The sequence below is a fragment of the Synchiropus splendidus genome, chromosome 4 (genome assembly GCF_027744825.2).
Source record: "Synchiropus splendidus isolate RoL2022-P1 chromosome 4, RoL_Sspl_1.0, whole genome shotgun sequence".
Taxonomy (NCBI): Eukaryota; Metazoa; Chordata; class Actinopteri; order Syngnathiformes; family Callionymidae; genus Synchiropus; species Synchiropus splendidus.
Genome location: NC_071337.1, coordinates 25,982,669 through 25,998,006, shown reverse-complemented (window position 1 = coordinate 25,998,006; position 15,338 = coordinate 25,982,669). Strand labels below are relative to the sequence as shown.

General features: G+C 42.2%; 1 protein-coding gene across 5 annotated transcripts; it reads left to right on the top strand.

Annotated features, from left to right (window-relative positions):
- Positions 1 to 339: 339 nt before the first annotated feature.
- gata3 (GATA binding protein 3) lies at positions 340 to 9,577 on the top strand. Of its 5 annotated transcripts, none has more exons than XM_053861389.1 (6): positions 340 to 900; positions 978 to 1,320; positions 2,317 to 2,850; positions 4,462 to 4,607; positions 6,055 to 6,180; positions 8,228 to 8,401. In XM_053861389.1, the coding sequence occupies exons 2-6, from the start codon at positions 1,086 to 1,088 to the stop codon at positions 8,246 to 8,248; spliced, it is 1,062 nt and encodes a 353-aa protein (XP_053717364.1). In that variant the 5' UTR covers positions 340 to 900; positions 978 to 1,085; the 3' UTR covers positions 8,249 to 8,401. The 5 variants fall into 5 exon arrangements, with proteins under 5 accessions (XP_053717364.1, XP_053717362.1, XP_053717363.1 ...); XM_053861387.1 differs by lacking the exon at positions 4,462 to 4,607 and adding an exon at positions 4,674 to 4,720 and having other exon boundaries at positions 344 to 900; positions 8,233 to 9,577; XM_053861388.1 differs by lacking the exon at positions 4,462 to 4,607 and adding an exon at positions 4,674 to 4,720 and having other exon boundaries at positions 345 to 900; positions 2,317 to 2,793; positions 8,233 to 9,577.
- Positions 9,578 to 15,338: the final 5,761 nt, after the last annotated feature.

Sequence of the window (15,338 nt, the reverse complement as noted above, 5' to 3'; positions counted from 1 at the left end):
GGTGTTCGTATTTGAGGCGCTGATTGAAATCATTCTTAGATGTCAACTGGGAAAAAAATAGAAGGTCAAAAAGTAATAAAGTAAAAATGCATAATAATAATAATAATAATAATAATAATAATAATTTGTATTATTTTTATTTTTATTATAGTCGGTGTTAACAAAGAAGATATATATATATATATATATATATATATATATATATATATATATATATATATATATATATATATATATATATATATATATATATATATATATATATATATATATATCTTCTTTGTTGTTATGTTGTTTTGAGCAATTAAATAATTGAATCGGAGATAGTGGAAGCAATGACCCTCCGGTCAGAGTATAGTCCCCTGCGTGCTTTAACGGTGCGTTCAACGCTTTGGTTATATACACTCTATAACATTTAGGGAAGGTTATACCAATTTCTCCCCCTCCGCTCCAGGTTTTATTCAATTAGATGAGGCCCCTCCCCTTCACTGATGACACTGACAGACCCTCCTTAAGTTGCGTCGCGCCACAGCTGTCTGCGAGCATTGAGCTGCCTGGCGCCATCCTGAAAGAATGCCTTCACTGTAAAAAAAAAAAAAAAAAAAGCCAGAGAGGGGGTGGCGAAAGAGAGCAAGAGAGAGCGAGTAAGCGAGAGAGAGAGAGAGAGAGAGAGAGAGAGAGAGAGAGAGAGAGTTAGAGCCGGGGTGATCGAGCAGGAGTCACAGAGAGGGAGAGGAGTAAATGGAGAAGACTGCGCACAAACACAGATTGGATCAGAGAGTTGCTGCTCAGTGAAACATCTGCACTAACTTGTTGAGCTGCAAAAGAAAAGACGAGGAAGTTGAAGAACTTCACTTTTGGACTTATTATCAGCACGCCAGCACCTTTGTACTGTAATGGGTATGTTCGGATCTCTGGTCGTTGTCGTCAGTCTAACCTGAAATGTGATGATGAGTTTGTGTTTTCTCTATTCAAAGGTGATCGAGAACAAACGTGGAACCTGTGGATTTAACGACGCGTCTTAACGGATTTGATTGTTTTGCGCATGAACATTTGCTGAAGACAGAAAAACAAAGATCAAGAGAATGGAAGTAAGTGCGGATCAGCCACGATGGATGAGCCATCACCCGGCGGTTCTGAACGAGCAACACACCGGCTCGCATCACCCGGGCCTGAGTCACACGTACATGGACCCTTCGCAGTATCAGCTCGCAGACGATGTGGATGTACTGTTTAATATCGATGGACAGGGGAACCACGTCTCTCCGTACTATGGAAACCCGGTCCGAGCCGTCCAGAGGTACCCGCCTCCCCCACACAGTGAGTATTCTGCGCAAATAGAACTCTTCTGCCTCATTTGTCACCAAAGTTTGACTAAAATCACTTTTGATTTAAATACACAACCGGCAGCTGCGTAACGCGCCGTTCGCGAGACCTACTCGCAATCACGCGCAGCGCTCTAAAGAAAAGCGGTTGTGAAATACACTGTTAAATACCGTTGCTTTCATTTCTATTGGTATTATTTCATCACAAAAAATAAAAATGGAAATAATAGTATTGTGAGAAATGCCTTGCAATTCAGGACAAAACGATCGTGCCAGTAGTCGTGATCCTGCTTTGACTAGAATTGCATGAAACAAAATCCAACAATGAATTGTTTTAATTTAACTCAGTAATAATAATCATTATAAAAAAGTTGCAATTATGTTTTAGTGTGGGGAGTTATCAACAAAATACGTTTTAAAATCAAACAGTGTGTTATCTTGTACTTTTAGGAGAGAGCATATATTTTGGCTGATTTGAGTACAAAAAATATATATATATATTCAGTGACAAAACATGATAAGATCGGACTTTTAAAAAAAAAAACCTTTGTTAATTTTCTTCTGTTGATTGAGCAAAATAACGAAATAAATAAAAAAATAAAAATAGAATAAGTTTTTAAATACGGAATTTTAACACAGATTCCATGAATGCCACCTTACCATGTTTCATATTGTACATTTACACAATCGTTTTGACAAACCGTTTTGATGTCTTTGAATCTTACTGAAATTTTTATTTATTTAAATATGATGTGGATTTATATATATATCTATATATATTAAAATGCTTTTTTTTTTTATTGTCACACGTTTTGATTTCATCTTACAAATACATATTGCATGTCTTTTCCAAAACCCCACGTTCACAGCGTGCTCATGTTTGTCTGACAAACCAACGTGCTGCTGTCACAACCGAAAGAGCTTCGCACCCCCCGAGCGTCAATCCAGTATGAATCAGACTGGTGATGTCGGTGGTGTGTTTCTGTTGCAGGTGGTCAGGTGTGCCGTCCCTCGTTACTACACGGCTCCCTGCCCTGGCTGGAGGGCAGCAAAGGCATCGCCCCCCACCACAGCACTTCTCCCTGGAACCTGAGCCCCTTCCCCAAGAACCCCCTGCACCACGGCTCCCCGGCCAGCCTCTCCGTCTACCCTCCGGCCTCCTCCTCCTCCCTGCCCACCGGCCACTCCAGTCCGCACCTCTTCACGTTTCCCCCGACCCCACCGAAAGACGTGTCCCCGGACCCCGGCATCTCCACCCCGGGCTCCAGCAGCACCGGCAGACAGGAGGACAAAGAATGCATAAAGTACCAAGTGTCGCTGGCCGAGAGTATGAAACTGGAGTCGGCCCACAGCCGGAGCGTCGCGTCCATCGGAGCAGGGTCATCCACTGCCCACCACCCCATCGCCACATACCCACCCTATGTCCCAGAATACGGCCCAGGCCTCTTCCCACCGAGTAGCCTGATAGGTGGGTCCCCTTCTAGTTATGGTTCCAAAACAAGACCAAAAACAAGGTCCTGTTCAGGTAGGCGTGCGCTTTATTACATTCCCTTTTTAACTTAACATTATTCCCCCCACATCTGCTGCTTAATGTTTAATCTCATTTATTAAAATGCGCATGAGAAGATCATTCATCCCATAAAGAGAGCACAGAGGCCAACCTGACTTAAAAAGCGCGGTAAAAATAAAAATGCAAAAAAATAAAAACAGGAGACAGCAGTATTGCTCAATGACACAGAAGGAGTTGTAATCGAACTCTTTCTGTGTCACAATAAATCGTGCCAAAGTGTACGCACGAGATGAGTATCAGAAAATATTTACGAGGGAGATGCCTAGTTCAAGGGCACTTAAGCAGAGGGAGGTGGGACAGCGGGCACCTCGCCAATGAAATCCCAGCCTAATACTAATACTACGAGTACTAACACGTCTAAAATATAATCACAGTTTAAATTCAGATATAATGGCAATTATAAGGGGGATGCAAACTAGAAACTATGATAGCCGATTAATAATAATAATAATAATAATAATAATAATAATAATAATAATAATAATAATTCTTTAACGCTCATGACCAGCAGGCGAATTACCTTCATCTATATAACCTAATATTTAATGCAATACAATCAATATATGCTATTTAAATGGAGTCTTTTTTTCCCTTTGTCACTCTATTAACATTAATAGACTGTTCCTCCCCGCTGACACAGAAAGCTGAGAGACAGAGAGGAATTGGGCTCTCTGGGCTGTGTCGCCACGTTTATATGTTTAACATAATCCCATTACTGTCAGGCCAGTGCACGCCACAGTTGCATTGTTTATCCAGCGGCGGAGCACCGGATGCTGTCGCTACATCCACTGGAGTTAAAAAAAAAAAAAAAAAAAAAAGGAAAAAAGGGGGAGAGCTGTCGCCGTGGCAGAAATAATATTCCGGGGTAATTATTTTAAAGTTCAAAAGCAGATATTCAGTAATTAGATTAATATCTGCGCCTTTTGATTGAAGCGGTGGATTAGTTGATGCATATCATCGGGATTATTCAGCATGTGCATTATTGCAAAAATGATGATTTTAATTCGAGGATAATGAGAGATCAAGTGCATTTTGGAGATATTTACGTATGCTAGGAGCTTCTTGCACTTCAGAGGCCTTTTGTGTTTTCGCTAACATAAACCACACACTTGCCAAAACGTTTTGCGCCTCACCCACGTCACTCGGTCGAAAAAAAAAAAAAAAAAAAAAAAGAGGCAGCTGCTGCACAAGTGGGTTTCTGCTTCTCAACAATCCCGCAGCTCGCTTGCTTGACTTCCACCCGCCTTTATGACATCTCAATCGAACTTCTCCTAAACAGTAGCGCTGATAGTAAGAGTAATATTGTGAGTGTTCAACGGACCTGTGTTGACAAATGCTGCAGCGTCAGGGTGTCTCCAGAAGAGGACCTTAATGCAACTGTCTGTCAGTCATTACCAACAGTGTGTTAAATGTGTGTGAATTATGGCTGCGATGAAAATGTTCTGTGCGATGCATGCTGCCTATTTGTGGACTCAGATGAGTCTGAAGCGGTGTCCAGTTTAGGATCACACTGACCTGGGTATTGTATTCTTTCCTGTGCGTGTGTGTGCGTGTGTGTGCGCGCAGAGGGTAGGGAGTGTGTGAACTGCGGGGCTACGTCGACCCCTCTGTGGAGGCGGGACGGTACGGGTCACTATCTGTGTAACGCCTGCGGACTCTATCACAAGATGAACGGGCAGAATCGCCCTCTCATCAAGCCCAAACGACGGCTGGTACGTTTCCACCACATTTTCTCTATTGATGACATTTCCGTCTCTCTCTCTTTTTCCCCTATCCAGGAAGAAGTAGGCCTATTAGCTGCAGGAAATTGACTCGACAAGTGCAGGTCTCTGTTTTCAGATACTACCATAGACAAAAAAAAAAAAAAAAAAAAAAAAAAGAAACTGCACAGTCGTATTTTTTCAATGCAATGACGATGCTTTCATTTGCTCGAATTGTCATTGATATATAGATTATTATGTTCAAACAGAGCTTTAATTTTAATTTTAATAAAGCATGCAGGCCTGCTCTACCTAGAGGATATTTTGATTATTAAGTGTTCATTCAATAGTGACCTGACCAAATATGGCAGCTGTCTAAGCTGTTATACAAGCAATAATATGAGCATTGTTGTAGTATTTTAGCGCCATAAAATACCAGTGTGCATGACACTGAGATAGATAAAGTCACGTTCTAGCGGTCAAGTAGCTGCTAAATGTTTACTTATATATAATTAGTTGTCTGCACTTTAAAATGATCTGAGATTTCTTTTCATGCATTATTTATATATAATGTATCCAGAAGTTTTACGTTGACAAGCGCATTCTTTTTTTTTGATCACCGCACTGAGAAAGTCAAGAGGCTCCCAATAAAACTGAAAATGGCATCATAATAGAGAGACAGAGAAATAGTCTCTTCTGATCCGTCTTTTTATGTGAAAAAGCGACGTCCCAGGAAAAGTCTGCCGGATATCTGAGCAGTCCAGATAACAACAGCGCCAGTCAAAACACACTCCAGTCACGACTGTCGACCGTTAGGTGTTACTTCAATTAGCACACAAGGAGGGTGAAATATAGCCGGTGTTTTTTTTTTTTAATAATGACAAGGAACTGCCGAATGCCATCTATTAAGAGTTTATTCTTCCTGTCTGATTGCTCATTCTCAGCACCGCCGGTGCGGGGCACGAGGCCACAGCGCCTGTCTAATTGGAAATCCCTCTCTTGGAGATAATGTAGTCTTTTACAGTGTGTCCTCTGCGGTCACCTGGATATCGATTGTTTTTAGAGATTATAACGTCAATGTCAGGCAGCTGAATCACAGACACGACATGACTTTCACTCGTGTCAGGAGGAACTCAGGAATTTACTAGAGCAGCCTGGAGGGAAGCCAAACAATATCAGTTGTTTCTTTTCGTTTGGCATGTGTTGACTCTCCCTGTAGCGACACAATAACCAAGATGTTCACCTCACAATTACAATTTCACTCACGTGTAATAGCGTTCTGTTTGTCTTATGCTCTCGTTTCATTTCAAGGGAGCGCTTTCTGTCAATGTTTTACGCATGCAATAATTGTCGCATTGCCCCCCGAAAAAACTGTAAATCAGTCGAACGCCTGGATATTGTCATTCAAAGGTTGCTCCGCGCTAACTTTAACGCCTCTGCTCCTCTTCTGTGTGCGCAGTCTGCAGCGCGCCGGGCAGGAACTTCGTGCGCAAATTGCCAAACAACGACAACGACGCTGTGGCGGAGAAACGCCAACGGGGATCCAGTGTGCAACGCCTGCGGCCTCTACTTCAAACTGCACAATGTAAGTAATAAACCTGGATAGGAGCCATTAAAAACCGCACTTCACCGTGCACTTGAACGTCTGCACCGGACTTGACCCTGCAGACTCCGTCCGGTTCGCGCTGATGACAAACGCCGAAGAAGTAACGTGATTTATAGGGGGCAAAATGCAACGTTGAGGCAGCCTCTACAGGCCCGCAGCGGACTTTATTTCGAATATTAAAGAAGGACTTAATTAGAATTCGATTAATTTCCAGGCTGATTCCCCCTCCTTTATCCATTTGGTTCCCAGGGACCCCGAGTCCCAACCCCCCTCTCTCCCTGACCACTATTCTGTGTGATTCGTTTTGGGTTTGAGAGGTGCCTCAACACATCATTTCACATCCTCAATCCGAATGTCTCCCCAAGGGGCCGGTTTACCTCCCAACTCTCTCTTCTGCTCTCAGAGATGTCACTTCTAGCAATTATGGCTGAAACTAACAATCTTAATGATGATTCTGATGATAAAACTTGCTTTTTAGGCGTAGTTTTGAATGTTTATATTGATGTTTTTACCATGCGTAAAACATGAATAAAAGCAAAAAGATGTGAGTAATTCAGAATTGTAGTAATTAATGATGATCAAAACTTAAAAAAGAATAAATAAAAAAATAAAACAAAGTCGAATGAAACAGACTCAGTCGATCAGGGTCTATATTCTTTCATAGATACACTGCTGCGAACAATCTTGACTTTTAAATAAAACCTCAGCTGTGTTGAACATTTTCAAGACTCCAGTTTAAACATGTGAAGCAAATTTGTATGAAAGAACACTGTGTTTGCATATTGTTGACCCCTGATTTGACTAGTATTTACTTATTTCCACACAGCAGAAAAGTAGCCCGATTCATCTACAGATCAGAACGGCTTCTTGTTCATAGTCATTAAGGCGGGTGCAACTTCACGTTGTGAGGCAAATGGGATCCAAATGGAGAAGTCTGTTTACATACAGGCTATATCTCTCCGCTGGTGTTCGTGCTGGATGGATATAAATGTTGATTCCTTTAAGCTGGGCTGTGTCTGAGAATGTTGTCATGCCAGAAAGAAACAGAGAATAGATGGAGGGGAGGGGGATAGGAGTGCGGAGACGGAGAAGGGTCTGGCAGCTAATGTTCAGCCAGTCAACCACAGAGACACACGGCCACGACGACATCAGCCAAGTCCTCTCTACTCTCCTTCCTCAGCCGTCTCGAGCCAAAATGGCCCCAGTTGCCGTATTGCAGCATAGGTTTAGTCGAGAACGAGAGCTGGATGATGGAATCCCAGCAGTGGGCAGGATTATGAGGGGAGGTGGACGGGCTTCCTGATCTTTCTGAGCGGTTCTTCCCCAGGAAATAAGAACGGGGATTTCTTCCGGCACAGTCTGAAACATTTTTGCTGACTCCAAAAGCGGCGACGATTAGAGCAGTGGGCCCTGGGTGGGTTTTTCTCTCTTTTTTTTTTTTTTTTTTTTTTTTTTAAGAGAGGGGAGGGTGACTCTCTTAAGATGTGGCTACATATTGGGTGACTTTCCCTGCTTTGCCCACCTAAAGCCAGTCCGCTCTCTTGCTCTTTGATGCTTAGATGTCTGCAGTCTCGCACAGGAAGCCCGGCACTTCAAACAAAAGTCAAAGCATTCGAGTCCATAACCAATGTTTCCAACGTTAGCTTTCAAGAAGCAGCACAAGAACATTATACATAGTCGGTATAGGGTGCTCTGTGTTGTTTTGGATGCTTCCAGAGATCCGAAATACTTGGTTTAATATTCAACCTAAAAAAAAAAAAAGCCTGATGAATTTGTCTCGAGCTCACGAATCATAACGAAAGTTATCGTGGGGCAGAATTGTGATACAGTTCCTGCGGTCGCTCAGTGAATTTCACATTGACCTCGTGGGGACAAAAAGGCAGTCAAATGTGGGCCTCGGGCCGCACAAGCCCACGCCTGATGTAAACGGAGCTTTAGCCACAAATGCCATGACCTTTCCGTGTCTTGCAAGTGAGCTGGCTGGCAACTATATACTAATCTGCCTTCCTCTCTGTCTCCTTTCGAGAGCAGATTAACCGACCTCTGACCATGAAGAAGGAAGGCATCCAGACCAGGAACAGGAAGATGTCCAGCAAATCCAAGAAGAGCAAAAAGTCCCAGGACAGCATGGACGACTTCTCCAAGAGCCTGATGGACAAGAGCAGCTCGTTCAGTCCCGCCGCCCTCTCCCGCCACATGTCCTCCTTTCCTCCCTTTTCGCACTCAGGCCACATGCTGACCACTCCCACGCCCATGCATCCTTCCTCCAGCCTACCGTTTGCCCCTCACCACCCATCCAGTATGGTCACAGCGATGGGTTAAACCACAGACTGCCCCCCCCCTCCGCTTTGCCCCTTGGTACCTCTACTGACCTGACAAAAAAAACTGCACCTCTGCCCAAACTAAGCTCCCCTGTCCCACCAGACAGGACTTTACTCTCTGTTTTATCTTATTTTTATAAAATCAAAGTGTAGCTGAATGCTTCGCAGACTTGACTGTGGCACACTGACCTCCAGAAGGGGGGGCTGCCCTCCCCCCCAATTCACCCCACCACCACCTCCTCCTGCACACCCCACCAAAAGGAACTCCATTTGTGTACAAAAAGCCATCTTGCTCATTTTGTGATGCCCCTACCCTGAATCTCCCGCTTGTCCTCACCTTTGAACCTGTGTAACAGGAGCCCCCTCACCTGCTCTCACTCCGCTGAAGACGAGGAGAGACAGACGTTGAATATATTTGTACAAATTGTATGAAATACAGTACGTTTAATGAAGACTTTTTAATTAACTAACAGAAAAAAGGAAACTTGCCCGTGGGCAGCTAACGACGAGAAGGGTACGAGTTGAAGCAGGTGGAGAGACCTGCCGCCCGAGGAGAGAGCACGGGAGGGAATGGAGAGACTTTTCAGAAAGGGCAGGCCTCGGTTTTTGCTTTCTGCGAATTGTGTTGCATTACATTTGAAGAGAATCTGCACCGCTGGCTGCAGGCATCTTTCTTATTTTCATTTTTGGATGTGCTATAGGTCTCGGGCAGTTGGTTTGTGTTGACACTTAAACACACACACTCTCTCTCACACGCACACACACACACGCGCACACACACATTTGATCACCCAAAAGACTTTTCCTGCTGCCCACAGATTATATGCATTGTGAAAAAAAAGTTCCTTGTATTTGTTATTTGTATGTATAAAATCAGAGTACCAAAAATACGAAAGAAACAAAGATGTAGAATTATTTCTTTATGTTATGCAGACTGAATGGTTGTAAAAATTTAATAATAATCACTAGTGTAAAATATGACTGCTTTTTTGTTTCGTAATTTTCCCCCCTCACTTTGAAAATAATAAACTAGTTTAATCTCTGTTGACATGTTAGCACTGTGGTGGAGAGTCTGTTTCTGATCTTTGACACACACACACACACACACACACGCACGTACTCACACACTTACGGTCAGTTGAATGCAAACAGGAAGTGCAGAAATAAACAGCAGCGATGCAGGAACAAATCAAACGTCGGGGTCACAGAGGGCAGGCACCACCGGCACCGCCGACTGGCAGAGCTTTTGTTTCAAGCTACCGAAGCATAAATAGCTGGAAGCTGGCATGCGACTCGCCACATTACACATCCACCAACCTTTAGTGTGGGCACACTTGCCAGGAAGTGTTATTTCTAGTGTTACTCACGCTTTCTTCAGACTGTAAATACGAACTGATTAAACTCACTTTTAAATTAATGAAGAGTCCAATATTTTTCTTTTTTTTCAGACTGCCAAACCAGGCATTTAAGTAAAATATTAATTATGTTGTCAGACATGCGTACAACACACACACACACAAAAAGAAAAAACACTACAGCATCTAATCCAGCACCTGACTGCACTACGATTAGTGTCTTCTGGGAACAGATTTTTATTTTGACAAAAAAATTAATTTGCAATTTTCTTTTTTCACAAAACTGTAGGCTATAGTCAAAGGCCTATTTTCATTTAAATGGCCACCATAAATCATAATAATAATTTGAGGACCAGATCTCTAAAATAACACTCAATTAATGAATTATTTCACTTGTTAAAACATTATATATTTCAAGTGGAACATGAGCTTGAACGCTACTTGCATCGTATTAAATAGTTACTTCACTCAAAATCACTTTTATTTATATTTCAGTTTCTAACATATCATAGACAAAGTGAACAACAGCAAAAAACATGCTTCTGCTTTAAATTTCCTCACACTACATGAGTGTTTGGACAGTTGAGCCTCAAGCGCTGTCACCAGAACAAGCTAAAAAATAGTGGCATAATTTTCATTTTCTGTTTCTGTTGAGTGCTTTGGCCTGCGTATTCCATCTGTGAGATTTAATACTACAAAACAAATTGTCATTTAACTGTCCAAAATGACCCCAGAAAAAATACACAAAGGATAATCTCTCATCAGATCAGTGCGGCAAAATCTCCTTGACAGTGACAACACCCTACACAAACTGTGCAGTGAGTATTTTCAAATCTGCACGAGGAAATAAAATTCCTAAAAACCCACTAAACAAACAGGTCCACAATTCTTCTAGTTAACCACCTCTCCTTTCAGGAAGTGATGAGGGAAAAATGCCAGCGTCGGGGAAGAAAATAAATTCTTTTGCAACAGTGACGCGTTACCCATGTATTGTAAGTCATTCCAAAGAAACCCAACGCACTTTCCAAAGAAAATTCAGCACAACAGTTGAACCTATTAACCTCTGTATAGACTACAACTCTTCAGGATCATAATCCCCCGCTGTTCTCTTACACTGTGATACTAGCAACTCGACTTAGTTTCAATTAGAGAACTCGTGTATTGTTGAATTTGATTTCATGTTTGTTCAAGATTGTCATTCCTCTGCATTTAAGAGTGGCTCAAGTCCCCCACACCCCAAATCAATATTAGCGCAATTCATTATTTACTGTTTAAATGGAAATAAAATAGCAAATTAGGAGGGTGAGAAGATTTTGAAAGCGATAACTTCACCACAGAACTACAGAAAATTCTCCTCATAAAGCCAAACAGAACATGGAGACCACCTAAAGTTGTATGCTTTACACACACTAGCTGCCTCCTTTTTTCCAATCATGTTGAATACACCTTTTTTTTAAATGTATTTATATCACAAGAGGATCTGGATCACTGGCCAGAACCCTCTAATGTTACTTTATTTTCTTATACTCACTTTTCAGTTGGCCTTATTTAAGGACCTCTTAATGCTATCCAAACTCATAACACTTTTAACTTCCATGATCATGAAAGTATGAAGAATGTTACGTTTAAATCCGACCTATCTGAGGGATCTAGTTGGACAGACATGAGGTCGAAAGACTATGGAACACATAGGTGACACCTGTAAGAGAAATAGTTTTAATGGGTTTAGGGGCAACAAGCAACAAGTCAATAAAGTTGCAGTCTTGACAGGTCGAGTTCACCAGTTGACTAATGATTTCTGTGGACACTAGGTTGTCCATTTCATGTGTGATATTGCATGTGCAGACAGCGTTCTGTGAGCACTTTCAGCTTTCAGGGTATTTGACTAAGGTCATGGGCTGCTCCAGATCTTTGTTTTGTTTGTCACCACGACGCAGCTATGGAAATATAACACCATTCCGGCAGCTTGTTCTGTCATTATCACCCAACGGGAGCAGCATCCATGTTACCCCTTGGCCACGTGCTCCTCTCTCATATCCATGAGTCGACAATTCTAAAGTCAAATCAACCCAGAAAGACATCACCAGACTGACCTGACAAGTTCTTGTTGCTGTTGTGGCTGTGCGTACTGCGCAAGCCGACATACCGCCGCAATCATGCAAGAGCATTGGGAAGCCCATTTCCAATATCAGAATATATTTGCACAAGAACACCAAATCCAGCAGCTGCAGTCCGCTCATACCTCCCAGCAGAAAGGCCAAACAGAAGTCAGGTATTTGGCATCATTTGTTTCTGAGCCGCTGTGACCAATCAGGAGATTTGCTCCTGTGTTTTAATAGTGGGGTCAAAGGGGCATCTGGAATGAGAATGGGAATAATGTGTGTGTGTGTGTATGTAGGGATTGAGGAGAGCTTTGCCCCACGTTGGGACCCCGTGGCCCCTCGCTGACCTTCCCCTGGCTGGTGTTTGTTGGTGGACGTCTGCCAGGGGTGAGTGGATGTGCTGCGGCTCAGGTAGGGATGAAGGCAGGTCGATGAACTCTCTGTGATCTCCTCGCCCCTTTCCTCCCTCATCATCCTCACAAACCACTTATTTCTGTCTCTCCCGCTCCGTCTGTCTCTCCGTCTTCCTGCGCCTGCCTCTCATCTTTCAGGTGAGGATGATGACAGATTTGTGGGTGTAATCGGCTCGCAGGAATAGTCCATCTTCATCCCGTCAACAAAGGTCAGGTCAGATTTGGGGTCAGGAGGAATTTAGATGACTTTGCACCAGATGAATGATGTTTAGCTTTGGTTGCTAGCTTCGTGTGGGAGAGCCCGCTCCCACATGTATTTTGATGTGTTGTTGAGGGGGTGGTGGAGAGACTTGAACAGGACGATGAATAATAAAAGGTCATTCAAGTTTCTCCCCAACACTTAAAAAAAAAACAAAAAAAAACAAGATTTTGTTTTAACACATTTCATGGCTATAAATGGACTTGAAGCTAAGATTCAAGCTTCCGACCCTGCGGATGAACCCAAGGCCATAGGTTCAGAATATTAACGTTTGGCTCAGCTCTGTCTCCCTCATAATAAACAGATACACCCTCCTCACTACTTTCAGATCTGGATAGCAGATCTTCCTCCCTGGTGACAGTTGGGGAACTCACCTCTGTGAGATGAAAGAGAAAGTGCCAAATCATCCCCAAAAAATAAAAAACCCACATAGACTTTGGTGAAAAAGACTGGAAAAAGTTGCTCACTTCTGCACCTTAACTTTGCAGCTCACATCTCTCTTGTCTTCGTGCCAACCAGGGCTTTTTTACTGACCTTCAAATACCCTCCTCAAATGACCCACACATGGCTGTTGCAGCGTTTCCTTCAACGAAAAGGACTGTACTTTACATGGTTTCTTAATCATGAAAGTACTTTCAGTTATTAATGGTCATTATTTTTTTGCTGATATTGTATCTAGAACTATTTTCAGGAGAGCATCAAAACCTCAGGTGTCACCAGTAACAATTTCTGGACTGGGAGACAAAAACTATTTGATGTTTTATTGTTCCTACAGACGCAAAAATAAATGTGTTGAAATGTTAATTGTGTTGATGACGTACAAACAGCTTGGCCAGAAAGATTTATGAAACAACAAAAATAAATGAACTATAACTCCAAAGATATTTTCCGCTCTTTCGTCATACATGTAATCTCTAATCTTATCAAAACTTTATCCTCAATTAAGATCGGATCCTTGTCCGCACTGTCGATCGGATTACTTTGTGAAGCGAAATGCCGTTGTTGTGATCTCTCCCTTTTGTTCAGAAAGACCACCAGCTTGAAACATGAAGGATGAGCTGCCGTGGCATTGTGGGAGTTCTCTCACTTGTACAAGAAGCCCCATGCCATTTTCAAAAGAGCAGCCTCGTGTCGCATTGTCTCCCTAACAATCGTAAATTTGAACCATAATCTTCCGTCACAACACAGCAGATAAAAGATAATTATCTCTTTTACTGAGGTGCCCGGGGGCCCTTTGGACGGCCTCGCAGACAACGTGCCTAAACCCTCATCCCACACACTCATGCAACAGGCGCTGGAGCTCGCTGCTGCTTTGTGAGGAACGCGTCAACAAATGAATATAATCACATCCTTATTTTAATTCATGCTGCTAAAACAATTCAGTCCTTTTCATGTCGCTCAGAATGAACCATTTTGGATGCAGGATTTCTTGAACCAAGATTTCAAAGTCGGATAACAAGCGTTACCGGGAATTTAAAAATATTGGCAGCATGTGTGAAGTTCTCGAGTTCAAGCAGGGTGCAGCTTCCAGGTAAAATGTGGCAGAAAGTCAGTGACAGAAAGTTTCGACTGTAAAGACTGATGACCTGGGGTGGTTGGGATGAGTGCAAAGAGGAGATCTGTTTTGGGAAAAGCTGAAGAATGGAGGGCTAAACTGATGCAGAGGGGAAATATTCAAGCATGATGGAAGGTTAGGGTGAAGCATATTTTCAGAGCAAAAAAGCCAAAACACTCAAACCGTTCCAGTGTTTTGCTTGAACTGAAGGTCAAATAAAGGTGAATGAATATTATCCCAAAGTGAGATTTATGAAAATAAAAAAAAGAAAATAAAAAAGATAGAGTCGTAATTGAAAGAAAATTATTGGAAAAAAACCAAAACTTTTTTTTTCTTCATCACCAAAATTTTTCACTGCCAATGCAGACACTACTGCTTTCTTTAACTAGTTTTTGCTTTAGTTATCTAAGTTAATATGGAAAGATCAAGTTATATAAAGGATATAATAGGTGTTGGCACAAAAAGACAAAAACAAGACTGTCAGTCGTGCTTTGTACTCCATTATCGTGGGTTTGCTGTCAAATGCTATCAGCTAAATCTACAAAAAAAACCTTTGGGCTAAAAGAAAATACATGCAGGAGGCAGTAAAAACAAGATTTTGTTTTCCACTTGCTTGTTGCATTTTTCAAGAGAAGTCTGAACTTAAAAAATAATAAAATAAAAAAGAGAGGCCAGAAACATGTCTGTGAGTGACCTGTAATGGAGTGGTGATCCAGGGTATCACCGCCTTGTCAACAGCACTATGGAAGATGGCCACAACAGCCAATAATAGTAGCCTTCAATAATTCCTATGAGGATTGTGACTTGATGTTCTATCAACCATTAAATGTGACATGTTAAGCTGATCAAAATCTGATCGATAGTGTTTGCCTTTGAGCAGTAGCTGCAAACGACATGATTACGTCTGTTTTACTTGTAAGATCCGTGGTATCTGAGTCAATCTCAGGCCGTATCTTCCTCAGTGTTCTGCACTCGTGTCTTTGCATGCATAATGGCTCTGCATTCATGTACGTGGTGCTAATTAAATAACACATTGTTGCTTTTTTTTCAATTCTTCAATTCCCATGGATTCTGCAGGATAAGATTAATGGTGTTGCCCTGTGGTTGGCCCGCAGTAACGGACAGCCGCCTC

Bases quoted from the DNA above. Each gene is read 5' to 3' on its own strand.
- gata3 (XM_053861385.1), top strand. From the start codon at position 1,086: ATGGAAGTAAGTGCGGATCAGCCACGATGGATGAGCCATCACCCGGCG. The intron at 1,321-2,316 runs GTGAGTATTCTG...TTTCTGTTGCAG, and splicing joins GTACCCGCCTCCCCCACACA to GTGGTCAGGTGTGCCGTCCC. The intron at 6,181-8,232 runs GTAAGTAATAAA...TTTCGAGAGCAG, and splicing joins TCTACTTCAAACTGCACAAT to ATTAACCGACCTCTGACCAT.